The sequence below is a fragment of the Pollicipes pollicipes genome, unplaced genomic scaffold, assembly GCF_011947565.3.
Source record: "Pollicipes pollicipes isolate AB1234 unplaced genomic scaffold, Ppol_2.1 Scaffold_4295;HRSCAF=5057_pilon_pilon_pilon, whole genome shotgun sequence".
Taxonomy (NCBI): Eukaryota; Metazoa; Arthropoda; class Thecostraca; order Pollicipedomorpha; family Pollicipedidae; genus Pollicipes; species Pollicipes pollicipes.
Genome location: NW_023596461.1, coordinates 10600333 through 10615010, shown reverse-complemented (window position 1 = coordinate 10615010; position 14678 = coordinate 10600333). Strand labels below are relative to the sequence as shown.

General features: G+C 47.4%; 2 protein-coding genes across 7 annotated transcripts; one reads left to right on the top strand and one right to left on the bottom strand.

The window, feature by feature from the left end:
* LOC119097649 (ATPase inhibitor mai-2, mitochondrial) lies at nucleotides 1-3587 on the top strand. The gene is made up of 3 exons (XM_037220690.1): nucleotides 1-174; nucleotides 1550-1691; nucleotides 3332-3587. The coding sequence occupies exons 1-3, from the start codon at nucleotides 119-121 to the stop codon at nucleotides 3473-3475; spliced, it is 342 nt and encodes a 113-aa protein (XP_037076585.1). The 5' UTR covers nucleotides 1-118; the 3' UTR covers nucleotides 3476-3587.
* Nucleotides 3588-5870: 2283 nt separating this feature from the next.
* LOC119097080 (uncharacterized) lies at nucleotides 5871-14221 on the bottom strand. 6 transcript variants are annotated; one of them, XM_037220111.1, is made up of 7 exons: nucleotides 14112-14221; nucleotides 11643-12233; nucleotides 10711-10918; nucleotides 9919-10038; nucleotides 8709-8849; nucleotides 7444-7596; nucleotides 5871-6834 (listed from the first exon to the last, which is right to left on the bottom strand). In XM_037220111.1, the coding sequence occupies exons 2-7, from the start codon at nucleotides 12044-12046 to the stop codon at nucleotides 6703-6705; spliced, it is 1158 nt and encodes a 385-aa protein (XP_037076006.1). In that variant the 5' UTR covers nucleotides 12047-12233; nucleotides 14112-14221; the 3' UTR covers nucleotides 5871-6702. The 6 variants fall into 6 exon arrangements, with proteins under 6 accessions (XP_037076006.1, XP_037076011.1, XP_037076007.1 ...); XM_037220116.1 differs by having other exon boundaries at nucleotides 9919-10035; XM_037220112.1 differs by having other exon boundaries at nucleotides 14189-14213.
* Nucleotides 14222-14678: the final 457 nt, after the last annotated feature.

Here is a 14678-nt window from a genome sequence, read left to right as displayed (position 1 = left end):
CCCTGTCTTTGGTCAATATACGTCGTTGAGACCCGGAGTGGCACCGTAGCGTTATAGGTACAAGGAAGGCAGATACGCGCTGCGTAAATACCCAAATTTGGAGTCTTTTATACGTGTGATGGCTTCCCTACCACGCGTATCTGCGCTCATGAGAGCAAGCGCACCGCTCGTCAGGTGGGTTGGACGACAGCTGCCGGCGATGTGTGAGAGAATGGCTGATGTAATAAGAAGATCGATTTGGACGAAGATCAACCTAATATGATGCATGCTTTTTGCCGAGGGTCGAAGTCGATGGCTCACAATTATGGAAACACATGAAAAAGTGAGGGATGGAGGGGGTGGACACAATATGTCATGCTGTTGGACAGGACATGATATGTTATTGGACGCTATGTTTTTCCATTTAATGACATCTGCTAAAAATTAAGTTATTGTGACCTGTTAACATCGTAATTGTTTGATCACTGCCACTCAAGAACATGCTTTCTTCAGCTTAAAATATTAATGATTGTTGGATCTGGATGGCCTGTTTTGAGTGATCAAGTCAAATAGCACCTCAGCCTACAAACAAATTATTAATTGAGCTACACATCCACATGACATTAATGTGCCTAACTTGGCTCACTCATACACAAGACTCAGGTTGGGCCAAAATGTGATGAGTTTCTTCTTTTTTTGGAAAAATGTTTTGAGTAATTCTGTTGAGAATGGCATGCATTATGCACTGTAACTGTAACTGTATGCACTGTAATTGGTGGAGGTCCTGTGCTAAAATGTGCATAGAGATCCATTGTTCTCCTTATCAGGCTGGCTGGGTGACTGCAAGTTGAGATGTTTCTGGGAAATCTGGCATTACCAGAAGGCTAGTCAAGAAAGAAATTCAATATTTTAATGTATTAATACATTTTGAATAAGTCATTTTTCAAAAGTTTTATTGTAATACCCTTGGAAGTGCAGGAGACTTAACATCTTGTGAAATTCAATCAAAGATATGAATATTTTGGCCCAGTCAGGTAGTCAGATATTCTGGTTGTCCATCCCTATGGTTCTGTTGGTTAAAGCACCTGCCTTCTGAGTCACCCACCCTTGGCAGAGTGAGTTCAAGTCCCGTCAGGTGCTTGCTATTTGTCTTGATTGGTTTGGCGTGTGGTTGGTGGCAGTGACTGCAGTAAAGGTCAGATTTTATCAAAGGGCAGGTTGGGCTGTGCTGAGTGTTGCACCACATTAAGGTTATGTTTTCACCACTTTTTTCTCACAAAAACTGCCTGTTTTTTTTCAATTGTATCATGCAATTTTACACAGCAATGTTGTGATTTTTATGTTTTGAATTTGGTGATAACCAATCATGACCATTTTGTCTACAATCCCAAGTAACTCTGTTTGATTTATGCTTGTCTGTTGGTGGTGTTTGACATATTGTTTTAGTCAGTTGAGTGTGTTTGGCAAAGCCAGATGGCCTTGCATGCTTTCCTCAAATGCATGCCCATGCTGATCATCCATACTGACTGAGTTCACACTTGTTTACTGAACACAGACTGTTACATTGCAGGCAAGTGCGCATGTCCTCCTCGGGTGGTGAGCCAGGCTCTGGTGCTGGCCAGGGTGGTGGCACTGGTGGCTCCATTCGGGATGCTGGTGGTGCTTTTGGCAAGATGGAGTTTGCTCACGAGGAGCAGTATTTCCGGAAAATGGTAAGTGGTTTTAAGGCCATGAATGTCAAAATACAGCTTCAGCAAAGCTATCTATGGCAATGGGATGACCTTAAATCTTATGCATCTGAAACTTTAATGGCTGTTTTTTGCACATTCAGCAAAATTTAAAGTCCATAAAAGAGTAATAGTTTGAAACATTTCTTGTGGTCAGTATGTATGAGACACACCTGCTTTGTTCATTTTCTCAACAGATATCTGAAAACCATATGACACAAATGGAGAAGGAGCAATGGATGTCCCCCAGTTTTGACAAAATGGGAATTTTTCAGGATACTTTGAGTGTGTGCTTTGATTGTCTCCCCTATGGAGGATTATTGGATCATGTGCCACAGTACAGTATCCAAAGATCTGCCATTGGCAAGCTGTTCAATGGTGGTTTGCTGACTGGTGATGGTGCACTGTGTAATGGAACAGGATCCTGAGTTCTTCAATATAACCTCCTTATGGGAATGCCTAGAAATGCCCTTTTTCCCCCTGCACGATTTCACACATGGAAAACAAAAACAACAGATTGGCAGGGCTTTTTCTAAAATTTATTCTGAATGGTTTGTATGGGTGACTTCGAATTCAGAGTACCTGCTAAGCATAGATTGTTGCGTGTACCCCGAACCCACCACCCAAGCGTGCCGTCCAGTTCAACAGCTAATTTTGCCTCCGCCCTTTCGCCAGACAGGAATGCGGAGGGTTTTACGTGCCTCACAATGCTGTGACACGGCCGCCTCGGGTCTGGGTTGAACCTCGTCGGCCAGTTGCCAGCTGGCCTTTCCATTTCAGCCTGGTCAAACAGTGCACCCACTTTGGGACTCGTACCCAGTGCCGCTGGATTACGAGTCCAGCATTTTTCCCCAAGACCACGGAGGCGGCTGAAAAGCTCTGTCATCAAAGTGAGAAAATTACTGACAAATTGGGATCATTTAGCACAGTTTGCAACCCTGTCTTTTTCAGACCTAAAACCCCTGATTTCTGACATTTCTGACCCAGGAACATGTGCAGACTATTTCATGCAGACTAGGTAGTCTGATGCATCAGGCCATGGGAACATTACCCGAATCCTTCCGCTGTGTGTCTCCTGTTATGTTTGGAACACATAAATGTGTCAGAATCTTTGTGTGATAAATGCTACAAAAGCTTGAAGCATTGTTAAGACAAAAATAAGAATGGGATCCCGCGAATGCAACGAAACATTGTACTATGGCTTTGAGTTCTTCCCTATGGTGTTTACCACAGTGGCTGTTGTTGAGTCACACTTAAGCATTAGGAATGAGAGTATCACATGATCCATGTTATGCACTGGTTCAAACCTCAAAGCTCGTGGTTTAGACCAGCTTTATGAAATCTAATGTTACAAGCCAGAGTATTTTGATATGCATGATGCTTGCCTCAGTTTCTTCATATTTGGCACGTTCCCTTAAAACACTTGGTGTGCCCTACATTAGCATGGTTGCGACGGGCTGTAAGGTTGTTAGAAGCCCTCGTCATGGGAGTTGTACGTATGACCTGGAAATGTCCTGTCTTGAACTGACGGGGGTGACTTGCCAGTGCAAGGTTGTTTGCGTCTGTGAGCTGTCAGTGGCAGCGAGTGACTGCGTAAACTGGTTCCATTCGTTCCTGTCCAACAGCAAGAGGAGCAGCTGCGCAAACTGAAAAAGCACCTGCACGAGGAGGTGTCTCACCACGAGGCGGAGATCGCACGCCACCAGGAGGCCATCGACCGGCACCGGAACCGGATCAGCAGCCTGGAGAAGCAGAAGGAGCAGAAGTGATCGGCCGGGGCCCGGTCTGGCCGCGGCCCTGCCGCGTAGTGGGTCCCCGAGCAGGGTGTGTAACGAGTCGGGAATATCGCAGCATATGTGTTAATAAAGGTACGTAATTTTAGATGTGTTGGTATGCGCTGACGCGCCCCCTCATTAAGGTGATCGTGCCCCAGGGAAGAAACGCGCCTCGTCAGACGTTCGTTCGTTCGTGAAATGGATCACGTTGTAAGATTTCATGTCTCAACGAACATAGTGATTTTGTCGGTGAAAACCGCCGGTTACAACATCGGACACGAAGCGCTGCCGACGAATAACGCTGAGCGTGTTCAGAGACTTGGCTGGAGTTTGACACCAGGAAACCTCCCGGTCCTCTGTGAGTCCCAAACTGATTCCCAGAAGGTCTAAACTTCTACGTTTGGAGACCATCCCATCGGAACACAAGGTGCCGGATCACAAGGAACACAACTAGCAGTGAGCACGAGGCTGCTGGCGACGTCTCGTCTGGCAACAGGGTCATTCCATACCGCCTCAACCAGCAAACGGCACTTCTGACACACGGCTACCTGAGATTTCTGCGAAAAAGCATTTATCACAGACCCGAAATTCACAAATGCGATAGACTTACACATGTTTACATTTGATGCAGCATTACACTAGAGCATCAGAAATCCTTATATGAATGTAGCGTCAAAGGTTTCCAAATCAGTTTGGACTTTCAGTTTAAAACCACCATGATTTCGGGATTCTACTTGCTTTTTACTTTAGAGCCAGTAGCGTGGTTAGTCGGTATTTCCAGGTGGACTCGTCCAGCGAGTGTCGAATCAGTCCACCCACACGCGGCGGTCGGCTGCGGCTCCACCTGGAGCGCGGTCCGAGGCATCGTGCGGGCAGAACGGGAGGGGCCATCGCTCGGGCAGAACGGGAGGGGTCATCGCTGATATCCGGTGGAGGTGCGATGAGTCACGCCTGGGTTCCCTATTCACATTAGTCACGTACAAGGGGTGTGGCCATTCGAGTCGGGTGTGCGTGAGAGAGATCATGGAGCGTTACTTGGCTGGATACTCCGTTCTAACCACCACGCTGACAGCACTGGGCTGTCTGGGAAACTCGGGCCAAGAAGCTTCAGGGGATTGGTCAAAATGAGGCGCTCCTTCAGTGCCACGGTGTTGCCATCACAGAAAATCAACCCCAAAACGTGCGGTACTACGAGTTAGGGACCATTCACGTCGTTCTGGACACAAATATCAGTCATCCATGGAAGTGTGAAAGGGCGATACGCCCGCATCACGAACAAGAGCTATTGGTGCAATAAAAGAAAGTTAGGGGCATGACCACAATTGCAAAGACGCTCGCCAATCCGTTCAAAAATAGCACCAACAAAGGAAGAAATCGCAATGACGAGGCCCGGCTGCACTCATCCAGAAAGAACCATCTAAACGGCCCCCTGAAAGCTGTGGAAGGTCTATGCTCATTCACAGGAAATGAGCTACCTGAGGATTGTTCTCGGTCCGGACAGTTCGAAATGATACTTTCTGAAATGATACGAAATGATACTTGCGACCAGCGTCGTAACGGAAAATGCAAGTGCAAATAAAAAGCATGCTAGCGCGGAAGAATATCCAAGAATTTCGCGATAAGGCGTCAAAACACGCACATATTGCTCGCAACAAACATTTGCACGTATGAACTAACAACACCTTGGGCGCGCAGAAGTACCACAAGTAGGTCACGCTGTTCGCTACAGCAGCAACTCGGACACGGCCAGTCTGGCGACGGCTCTGGAGTCATAAAGTCATAAGTCATAAAATCGTTCCATGACTCGACCAAACGGTGACGTATTGATACTTTTTACTAACATTAAATATTTGTTCTCAGACTGTATTCTGCGCAGAAAAAAACGTACTAAGGGCCATATGAGCTTTTCTATAGCTGACGATCGCATCAATAACTTCATTGTGGACTAGTTCGTCCCTTTAAGCTTCCCAGTTGGTCCGTATGCGTGCCCTCACACATCCATCCTCAAGCACCCACGCTGGTACGTCGCGTCTTTGAAAAAGCAACAGCATCGCACTTCGCTGCATATCTGTGATGCAGTTTTATAATTTGTATTACAAATCAATTTGCTGCGTTTCACAAAGCAGTGAAACCCCCACGGCCCCCTTCTCAAGGAAGCAGGAATGCTCTAAAAAGCGGGCTGGGTAAGGCTTCTTGCCAGTAAAACCTTTCTTTGCATCAACGCTTACTTATGTTTAGACTACACAGTACAAAAGGTGAGCAACGATCTGCCTCTTCCTGTGCCTGCATTTATCCCTGATTGTCACCATAGCTCATTTATTTTTATTTTGTTTTATTTTATGTTCTTGATTCACGTTCGAATTTGCGAAAACAGCAGTCAGCTCGGCAGGATTGTATTTCCACCTGTACTGCAGAAGCGGTCGACTAGCATCGTTAGATGGGTCCAAAGCCCGAATGTCCGCGGAACGGTCCTCACAAAGTCACGTTGACGTCGGCCCTCAAGCTTAGCAATGCCTGACTGGAGCAAGAAACAAGAACATGATAGGTAATGCGACGTAGTACACAAGATACCTCACGACAGTTAAACAAAGCGTGCTACTGAAATACCCGCAGAAATGAGGTCCAGCTGAAACGCAATAAGTTCGGTAAAGCACCATGTTTGCTGAAGCGTGAGTTGATCGGGATTGGCGCAACTGCTAGCGCTCCACAGAAAAAAATCAATTGAACACAATTGCAGGCGCTTAATGGGTGATCGATAGAGCTGAAATGATTCATGAGCATGACTGGCACAAATTTATTTATATCCGGCCAAGCGAAACTCGATCAGATGGGAGAATCGAGTCGATCGACTAGTCGGATGGGGTGGAAGACCCACGGCCTCACAACATAACACAAAACAGTTGCTCTTTCAGACTCTGAGAGCATTTGCAATCCGCTCACCGGGATCACCCGCATTTCAATAAGAACATCAGATCAACAGCCAGGGCCTGGGTGACCAGGCCCGTCTCCTGGTAAGCCGAGGACCAAAGTCAGGTACATCCTGCACCGACCATCGCTCGACGCGCACTGAGGCAGCCACACAGCCACCAGCTGCGGGCACCGAGAACAACTGCGGGCCAACCGCTCGAGCGGCCGGTCGGCGAGTCTCGAGGGCACGAGAGCCGGGACGATCGGGACCGCCGCTGCTGGTGGCATCTGCGCACCGGCGGCGCCCGGTCGCTTCAGACAGAGCGTCGCCAGCGACCTCGCAGCGCGCGCATGCCGGCCCGGCCAGGCCGCGCACCCTCCGGAGAGCCCGGCTCGGCCGCCGCCGACTCCAGCGTCGACAGGATGCTGAGCAGCACACAGGCCACCTGCAGCGGAACATGACTGGGGTTTGAGCGTCCGCGGCGAACGGTGCTCAAGATCGGATTCACTACCAAAAGGGTTAATTCGCCGGAAACAAAATAGATCACCCGCCATGCGACCGGAGTGCGAGTGAGAGTGACGTGTTTGACCGGTGCCAGACCACCAGGGGCGTTAGAGCTTTACGACGAACTCAGTTGCTGAGGCTATATAGTGCTGCCTGCCCTCGCAGGAAGGACAGACACCGCGGGGAATCGAACCCGGTACCTCCGGTTTTCCGGACAGGCAGCTGAACAACACTACCAGATGCGGGTAGTATACTAGGTAGTGAACAACCAGCCGCCTACGGAAACCAGTCTGATCTGGTTTCAGAATTGACTCAAGCTGGAAGAAATGCAAAAAAGACGAACCGAACACGACCGGTCTCGCAAAAAAGGCCACATCTGGCGTAGAAGTGTTGTTCAAGGCATACGGACATGTTTCCTCAGCAGACATGTCCGTATGCCTTGAAAAGACGTGCATTGGTAGACCACGACGCCGCCCACGTAGCTCCTCGCCTCTGACCCGCCGCGCTGTCCTCTGGCGACAGGTAAGCCCGCCGCCCGACGGCCGCTCACCAGCACGAAGATGATGAACACCGTGTAGCCGTGTAAGCGCGTGCCAGGCGCCGCCTCCATCTGGCGCAGCGCCTCCTCGGCCGGCTGGAAGCGCGGCCGCAGCTCCAGCGTGTGGCGCAGGTGCATCTCCGCCTCCTGGTAGTTACCATACTCCTGCAGCACACGCCAGGCGGCGGTCGCAACGGATTGCCCCAGTGCCCAGATGGGTGTGACTAGGATACGGCGTCTGGGACTAAGATGCATGTCAGCGGAGTTGATTACAGCCCTGCCCGCCAGGCGTACTGGCCTGGCCGCATGTCTTTAATATCTATAAACATATATACATGTATATATATATATATATATATACACAAAATCTTGGATAATTGTACCTGGTATTCCACCATTGTCACTGATATCTGTCATACAGCTACCTACGAGCTGAATCTAAGAAATCATTCGTTGACAGAAACACGGAAACGTTGAGAATAAGGGCAAAAAAGTAGCCGACTAACATACACTACATACCCTTCAACATACACGTCGCTACAACAGCCACCGACTGCTTCAAACCATCCCGCCAATATCGGCGAGGGGAAATTCGACGCAGAATGACCTGCGATCTTACATGCGATTTTAAACTCCAATAACAACGAGAGAAGCATAAATCGTCCTATCCTCCCAGTAGTTGGAATTTATCGCGGTATTTCGGGGCCATAGGAATTCTACTTCCCAATGGGATGGCTCAGAACAAACGACACAATGAATTTCTTTTTTGTTGGCCGCTCGATCATGATGATGATTTGGGCTTTAGGGCGCGCCGACTACAGTGGTCACATGGCCCCCACTTTTATTGGCCGTTCAAATCACGACAGACAGGCGAGATCTTGGCTCTTTGTGATCTTCAGTTGCAAAAGAACTTCTATGTGGACAAGATAGATATTAAAACTTCAATTTAGGGGGTCCAAAATTCTCCACTCATTCTTCCCGTCCCCTTTGACTTGAAACGCACCCCTTCCTTGCCTCAGAATAAATTGCCTTCCAAAACTACGACATTCTCTTCCAGTGGATGTGCTGGAAGAAGACGCTTCCAACGCAGAAATGGCGACCAGGACCATGCAGAAATGTCGGCCACCGCTCCCTACCTTGTCACCTCATCCCATCCCTCACTGGTCGGTATCGCTGCGCCGATCACACTTCCATGTAAGACTTACGCCGTGCATACCGCACCAAAAATATCAACAAGTGAAGCACCGCAGCCAGACGTGCTCGCCACTCCTCCACACCTTGAGTATTTCGCCCAGAGTGAAGTGCTGGAGCCAGGCGCTCTGGTCGGGCGGCTGCACCTCCAGAGAGCGTCGGGTCAGGAAGATGGCGTCGTCCAGGTACTGCAGGTTGAACAGCACCCGAGCCAGGCTCAACAGCACCTGGCCGTGATCGCCAGAGCATGTTACACGCGCGATAACCCGGATACCCCAACACGTATTCGCATGTTGGCTCGACTTATCAGTGAACAATTATCACAACAGACAACGAAGACGTGATTAGTCAAATAGCTTGCTTCACAAATAAAAAAGTTTCTGGACGGCCAGACAAAAACGCGTGAACACACGTACACACGTACCATTTACGTGCGTGCGTGCGTGCGTGCGTGCGTGCGTGCGTTCGCGCGTGCGCGCGCGTATGTACGTACGTAAATGGTACGCGCACGCTTACGTACGTACTCATGCACGCACATAAACACGCACGTACGTCCGCATGCATACCGATGTAAAAGTGCAAGTTCAAGTTGATGCAACAAAGGCATCCACTTATCTTAATCAAAGGACCGATGAACGCTGGTGCTAGTTTGGCAGTACTACAAAGTGCGATGTTACAGTTTCACCTCTGCGTGGGGTCTTCAACTCAAATTATACCACGCAGACATTCACGACCATACTGTCATGAAGACCTAAAGCTCGCTAATTGTTGGCCCTGCTAACAGAATCATTCAGTGCTGGACAACATCAAGGAAAAAGAAGCGCCACATGATCAGAATCGACATCAACGGCCAACAGCCTGTAAACGTCACATGATCAGAATCGGCATCAACGGCCAACAGCCTGTAAACGTCACATGATCAGAATCGACATCAACGGCTAACGTCCTGCAAGCGTCACGTGATCAGAATCGACATCAACGGCTAACGGCCTGGAGGCTGGCCGCCACAGCTGGCCGATGATTGGTTGGCTGTCACGACATGCACGGCATGACAAAATAGGACGAACATTTCTTTTCACAAAGCTTTGATATTTCAACACTTTCCACAACCGCCATAGTAACGTCAAACCCACAATATTGAGCATTGACTTCTTAGGACACAGCTTAAGGGCACAGAATTCTTTTGAACACCAGGCCGACTACTTATGGTAAGAGAGCGGCTCAGTGTTGCCGCGGATAAGGCATAAACCGCAGGTGATAGAGGCGTCAATAGCGCACGGCCACTTTGCCACTGACCTCTGCATTATTAGGCGACACAGCCAGTGAGCGGCGGTAGCACTCGATGGCCTTGGACGCGTCGCCCTTTATTCGCCAGAAGTTGCCTATCTGGTTGTACAGCTGCAGTGACTTCGGCTTCTGAAAGCACGCACAGCCTGTCGAACTGACGATCAGGCCGAGAACTGCTGGAAATAGTGGCAACATCCCGATTACGACATGGATCGCAGTTACGTTCGGATTCTACTGCTGACTGCAGCGGCAAGACCAGACCAACTCCTCTTTCAGTTGCGGGCAGGATCAAGATGCTAGCTTGCCTAATACGTCTTCCACGAATCGTATCCATTCGACGAAACATTTCCGCAAAGACGGCACACTGGTGGACTCTAATTACGCTGTACATCGTTGTTGATGTTCCATAAGAAGCAGCACGTCGGCACGTCTGTCCTGCAACTTATCTCTGTGAACATCTGCCAGTGGCCAGTTGAACATTATGCCGTTCAACACCACGTGCATCTGCTCTTCCTCGCCACTCTGCCAGCCAGCCGCCCAGGCCACGGTCCCCGAGCACCAGTGGCCAGTTGAACATTATGCCATTCAACACCACATGCATTGGGCGCCAAATGACCACTGCAGTCGGCGCGTCCGAAAACACCGATCAACAACAACAAAAACACCACATGCATCTGCTCTTCCTCACCCCTCTGCCAACCAGCCGCCCAGACCACGGTCCCCGAGCACCAGTCCGGCGCCCACAGCGCTAACCGCACCGCCTTCGGCAACGGACGGGCGGAGGCACCACGGCCGCGTCACCTCTCGCTTGGAGCGTCGCAGCTTCCGCTCCAGCAGGTCGAGGTCGACGCTCTCGCCGCGCCGGCGGAACACCAGGCTGGCGTGCGGCTCCGGCACGTGCGGGTGGTGGCGTCGGCTCGACACGCCCACCAGGTGGTCGTAGTGGGTGAAGTTGACCGACTTGCCGCAGTCGAGCGGCTCCTCCGGCTCCGCCGCGGCCGACTCGTTCCTGGGTGACGGCGTGGGCGCACGCCAGTTGCGTCAATAGGGGAACGTGATGTGCACACTTATCACAATTAAATCGCAAATTCATTATCTTTTTAATTACCAAGACGTGTTAGAATATCTTGCCCTACCAAGCATTTCGCAGTCTCTTATTGGAGGCAGCATGGTGCAGATATTTCGTTGGCAAATATATTTAGCATTTAGACGGCAAGTACGTCCGAAATTTTTATGAGGAGCTGTCAGGGAGACGACCTCATTTCTCCAAGGATCAGGAATGTGAGTTTAGCAAATCAATGACGCTGACTATCATGTGAATGTTAGCACAATGACCCGAACATAGTTTTGGTCCACAAACGAGATGAATTCTTATGACGATTTCACAGTGCAAGGGTCTCTTATTCACATGTGAAAGACTGCACAATGCATTTTAGAAGCCATCAAATTGGAAAAGTTATGACTCAAGCTCACTTCCACACCCTATTATTTCCAGCTGACCTTCCCTTTGAACACACATGCCCAAAAAATCGTGAATAGAAGGCGCAAAGTTTTACAGAAAGTTGATTGAAACCATGTGGCAATGACAAGCGATTGCATAGGAATAATGGATGAGTGCAGCCAGAAATACACAACATGCATCCATATGCCAAAAAATATACTTTTTGAGCATGCAATATAGTGGCAAGGGGGCAAAAGTGTTAGGAACTGTAATCATAAACACATCATCTTACCTAGAGGTGATCTGGTTTGACTCAGAAGGCATATTAAACCTGATGTCAACACAACCATTAGCCAGTGCAGCATTGCCTGTGCAGAAACTGAGAGTTTGGTGTTTTGTCCAAATGCCATCTTTCATATTTGTACTCAAGAGTGCTTCAAATATGATATCTTGCTCAAAGGGGATTGCAGATGTGCTGCTTGAGATATTGTGTTCTGCTGTTTGTGAACTACCAATGCTGATGACCTTGTCTTCCAATGGGTCTAGTCTCCAAAACACACCTGTTGTCTTGATGTGGTCTGCTTGGAAAATATTTGCAGACAAAATACACAGCACTGAAAATGAGAAGTATGGCATGTTTGATAAAACACCCATCCTTTCTTTTTGTAACCCCAAGGATGTGCTCAAAAGGAACATTGGCAATCAGCTCCTGTCAGCACCTTTTCTGGTATCATCACAGAATGGTGTCGTGAACGTGAGTACCTTCCGCCTTCAGCCAAAATGCTTCAATTCAATTCTTTCTCAACTTATGTTTCTTATCCTTGGCTTTCTTCTAAGCACATCAGCAATGCATCATCATATGCATCTGTCCTCATCCAGCGCTCTGAAAGTGCACAGCCCACCTCCAGTCAGAAAAATAGAAAAAATGTTGACACAACTAAATAAATCAGTAAATTGTGCCAATTTGCTTGTAACAGGAAAAATGGTAGAATACTGACACAACTAAACAGATAAGGAAATTGTATGAATGGTCATCAGTACACAACAGAGTACTAAAGATTAGTGAAATTAACTGTAATGATACACTTTGCTGTAATTCCACTTAACATTATTTTCACAGCACCTCAATGAATAACCTTTTATGAAGATGAAAATATGAATGGTAAAAGGAACTAGTTGGACCTTTCTGGAAAAAAATGTCAACAAATAGCAGTTGGGTAAAATTTTTCTCTCTCTCACAAATTTGATTGCACATATGTTTCTCAAATTGAGTTTAAAAAAGGTGCTACAAGTTGTGCAAGTGGTAGACCTAAAAAGCTTCAAAGCATACCATGAGATCCAAGCTCCTTTCGATTTCCTTCACTTCATTTATCTGTTGCCAGGAGCTTCCTTTTACATGATAGCAATTTTGCTAAGCATTGGCCCTATGCCACAGAGAGACATGACTACAGTCCAGTGGTCATTTTCAGATAGCACCATCTCAGTCCATGACATTGCAGCCAATATGAAGCTCAAACAGCAATATTTCAAAAGTTTGGATCCATTTTGAGTTGCAATACTTCTTTTGGAATCACAATTCTTGGCTGTGCAACAAAAGTTAAATGATAGCTTAGGAGTCCACACACACACACACAAACATGGGTGGCTTAAACAAGTTGAATTGGTGGACAGGATATTGATGCATTAAAAACCAGATATCTTGTGGCCTAATATATCATTCAAGCATCTTTGACAAAACATTGCTTTGATGACTGTTTGCCCCAAGCAATTATGAAAATAATAGTAATTATGTCTTAAAATTATATTGCACAAAGGAAAGAAGACATGGCTAGATTGTAGAGAACAACTACCAGAAGATGCAACTTTTAGACAGCACAATGTTCCGGACTGATGTGGTCTCAAACCATGTTAAGAACTCTGAATGCAACATAGTCTAAAGCTTTTAAACTGGATGCCGTTATTGATCCCATAATCAATGACATGTTTGCATGTCTCATGGCATAAACATGTCAATTACATTTTACACTCCTGGCTAAATTAGAGGCTAAGCAGCCCCAATCTTTAAGGGATGTTATGGTGAATGCAATGTATCAAGGGGTCAGGGTTTAGACTGACACAGCTAGTGCATAACCATGGTGAGGGACTTAAAAAATGTCCAAAAATGTGAGCTACATATGGACTTAAAAATTTACAGTAATCTACACTTGAGTTCTTCGAAAATGTTACCATATTTTCTGATGACTGTAAGCATCTAAGTGTGCATGTTGGAGTTACTGCAGCTTTATGATACACCTGATTGTTGAGGCTATATGGCATCACCCACCTCTCACCCTGACACAAACACTGCAGAAAATCTAACCTTGTACCTCTGGTTTCTCAGACTCAGTTTTACCACAACACTACCAGAGCCCTGAAATGATCACAGTAAAATGGGTGATAATAAGCGACATTACAGATGTGTTCATTTCCTTACCACTCCATGGATAGATCTTTTCTTACAAATGGACAAGATAGCAAGCAGTGACAATAAAAACATACTACCAGTTATCATCTACTCTGTTGCACAAAACGTGCTATCATGTTTCAAACCACTTTCCTCTCTCATTTAAGAAATCACAGAATGCACAATGCTGTAACCCTGCAATGCCCCAAACTCAAAATTAAATGAGCACGGCATTGGACACCAACATACGATTGCAGCATTTGCCATGAACATAGCCTGTCATGGAAACTATTTTGGGTACCCTATTTTATACCCCACCTAGGACCGTACCGCCGCAGCACCTCAGTACCGCAACAATTCTGCTATCTCACACTCAAGGCCCGATATCTATTTACCCTCACACTGCTCAACAAGCCTGAGTTTACTCAGTAAACAGTGGTATCGCAGGTTTTGGCAATTTTGGCGTGGCTGCGACGAGCGCTTTCAGCTAACTTCTGCTAGTCTCAGGGGCTAAATGACAGACAAACTTTGTTGACAGACGCCGTACTCCAAGTTAACGGGACTCATCGCTACAAAGTCCTTGCCTGTCGATGCTGCCTAAATGATGATTTAACCTACTCGAATGATAGAGAATTTCCGCCTGATAGAAAATGTAGAATGTCCAGACTGAAGACTAATTTTCAGACGCCCTAACGCTCTGAGACCATGAAACAAATCGCTACAAAACCTTCACCAATGGTCGCGCCATAGCAGATAACCTAACAGTTACAGGAGATTGTGACCTTCTGTCAGCTTAAAAATAACTGAAAACCCATGAACCAGCAAATTTGGGTGTAGACAAACCCATGCTTCGAGCCTATAGGCCGATCCTTCCAAATCTTCACC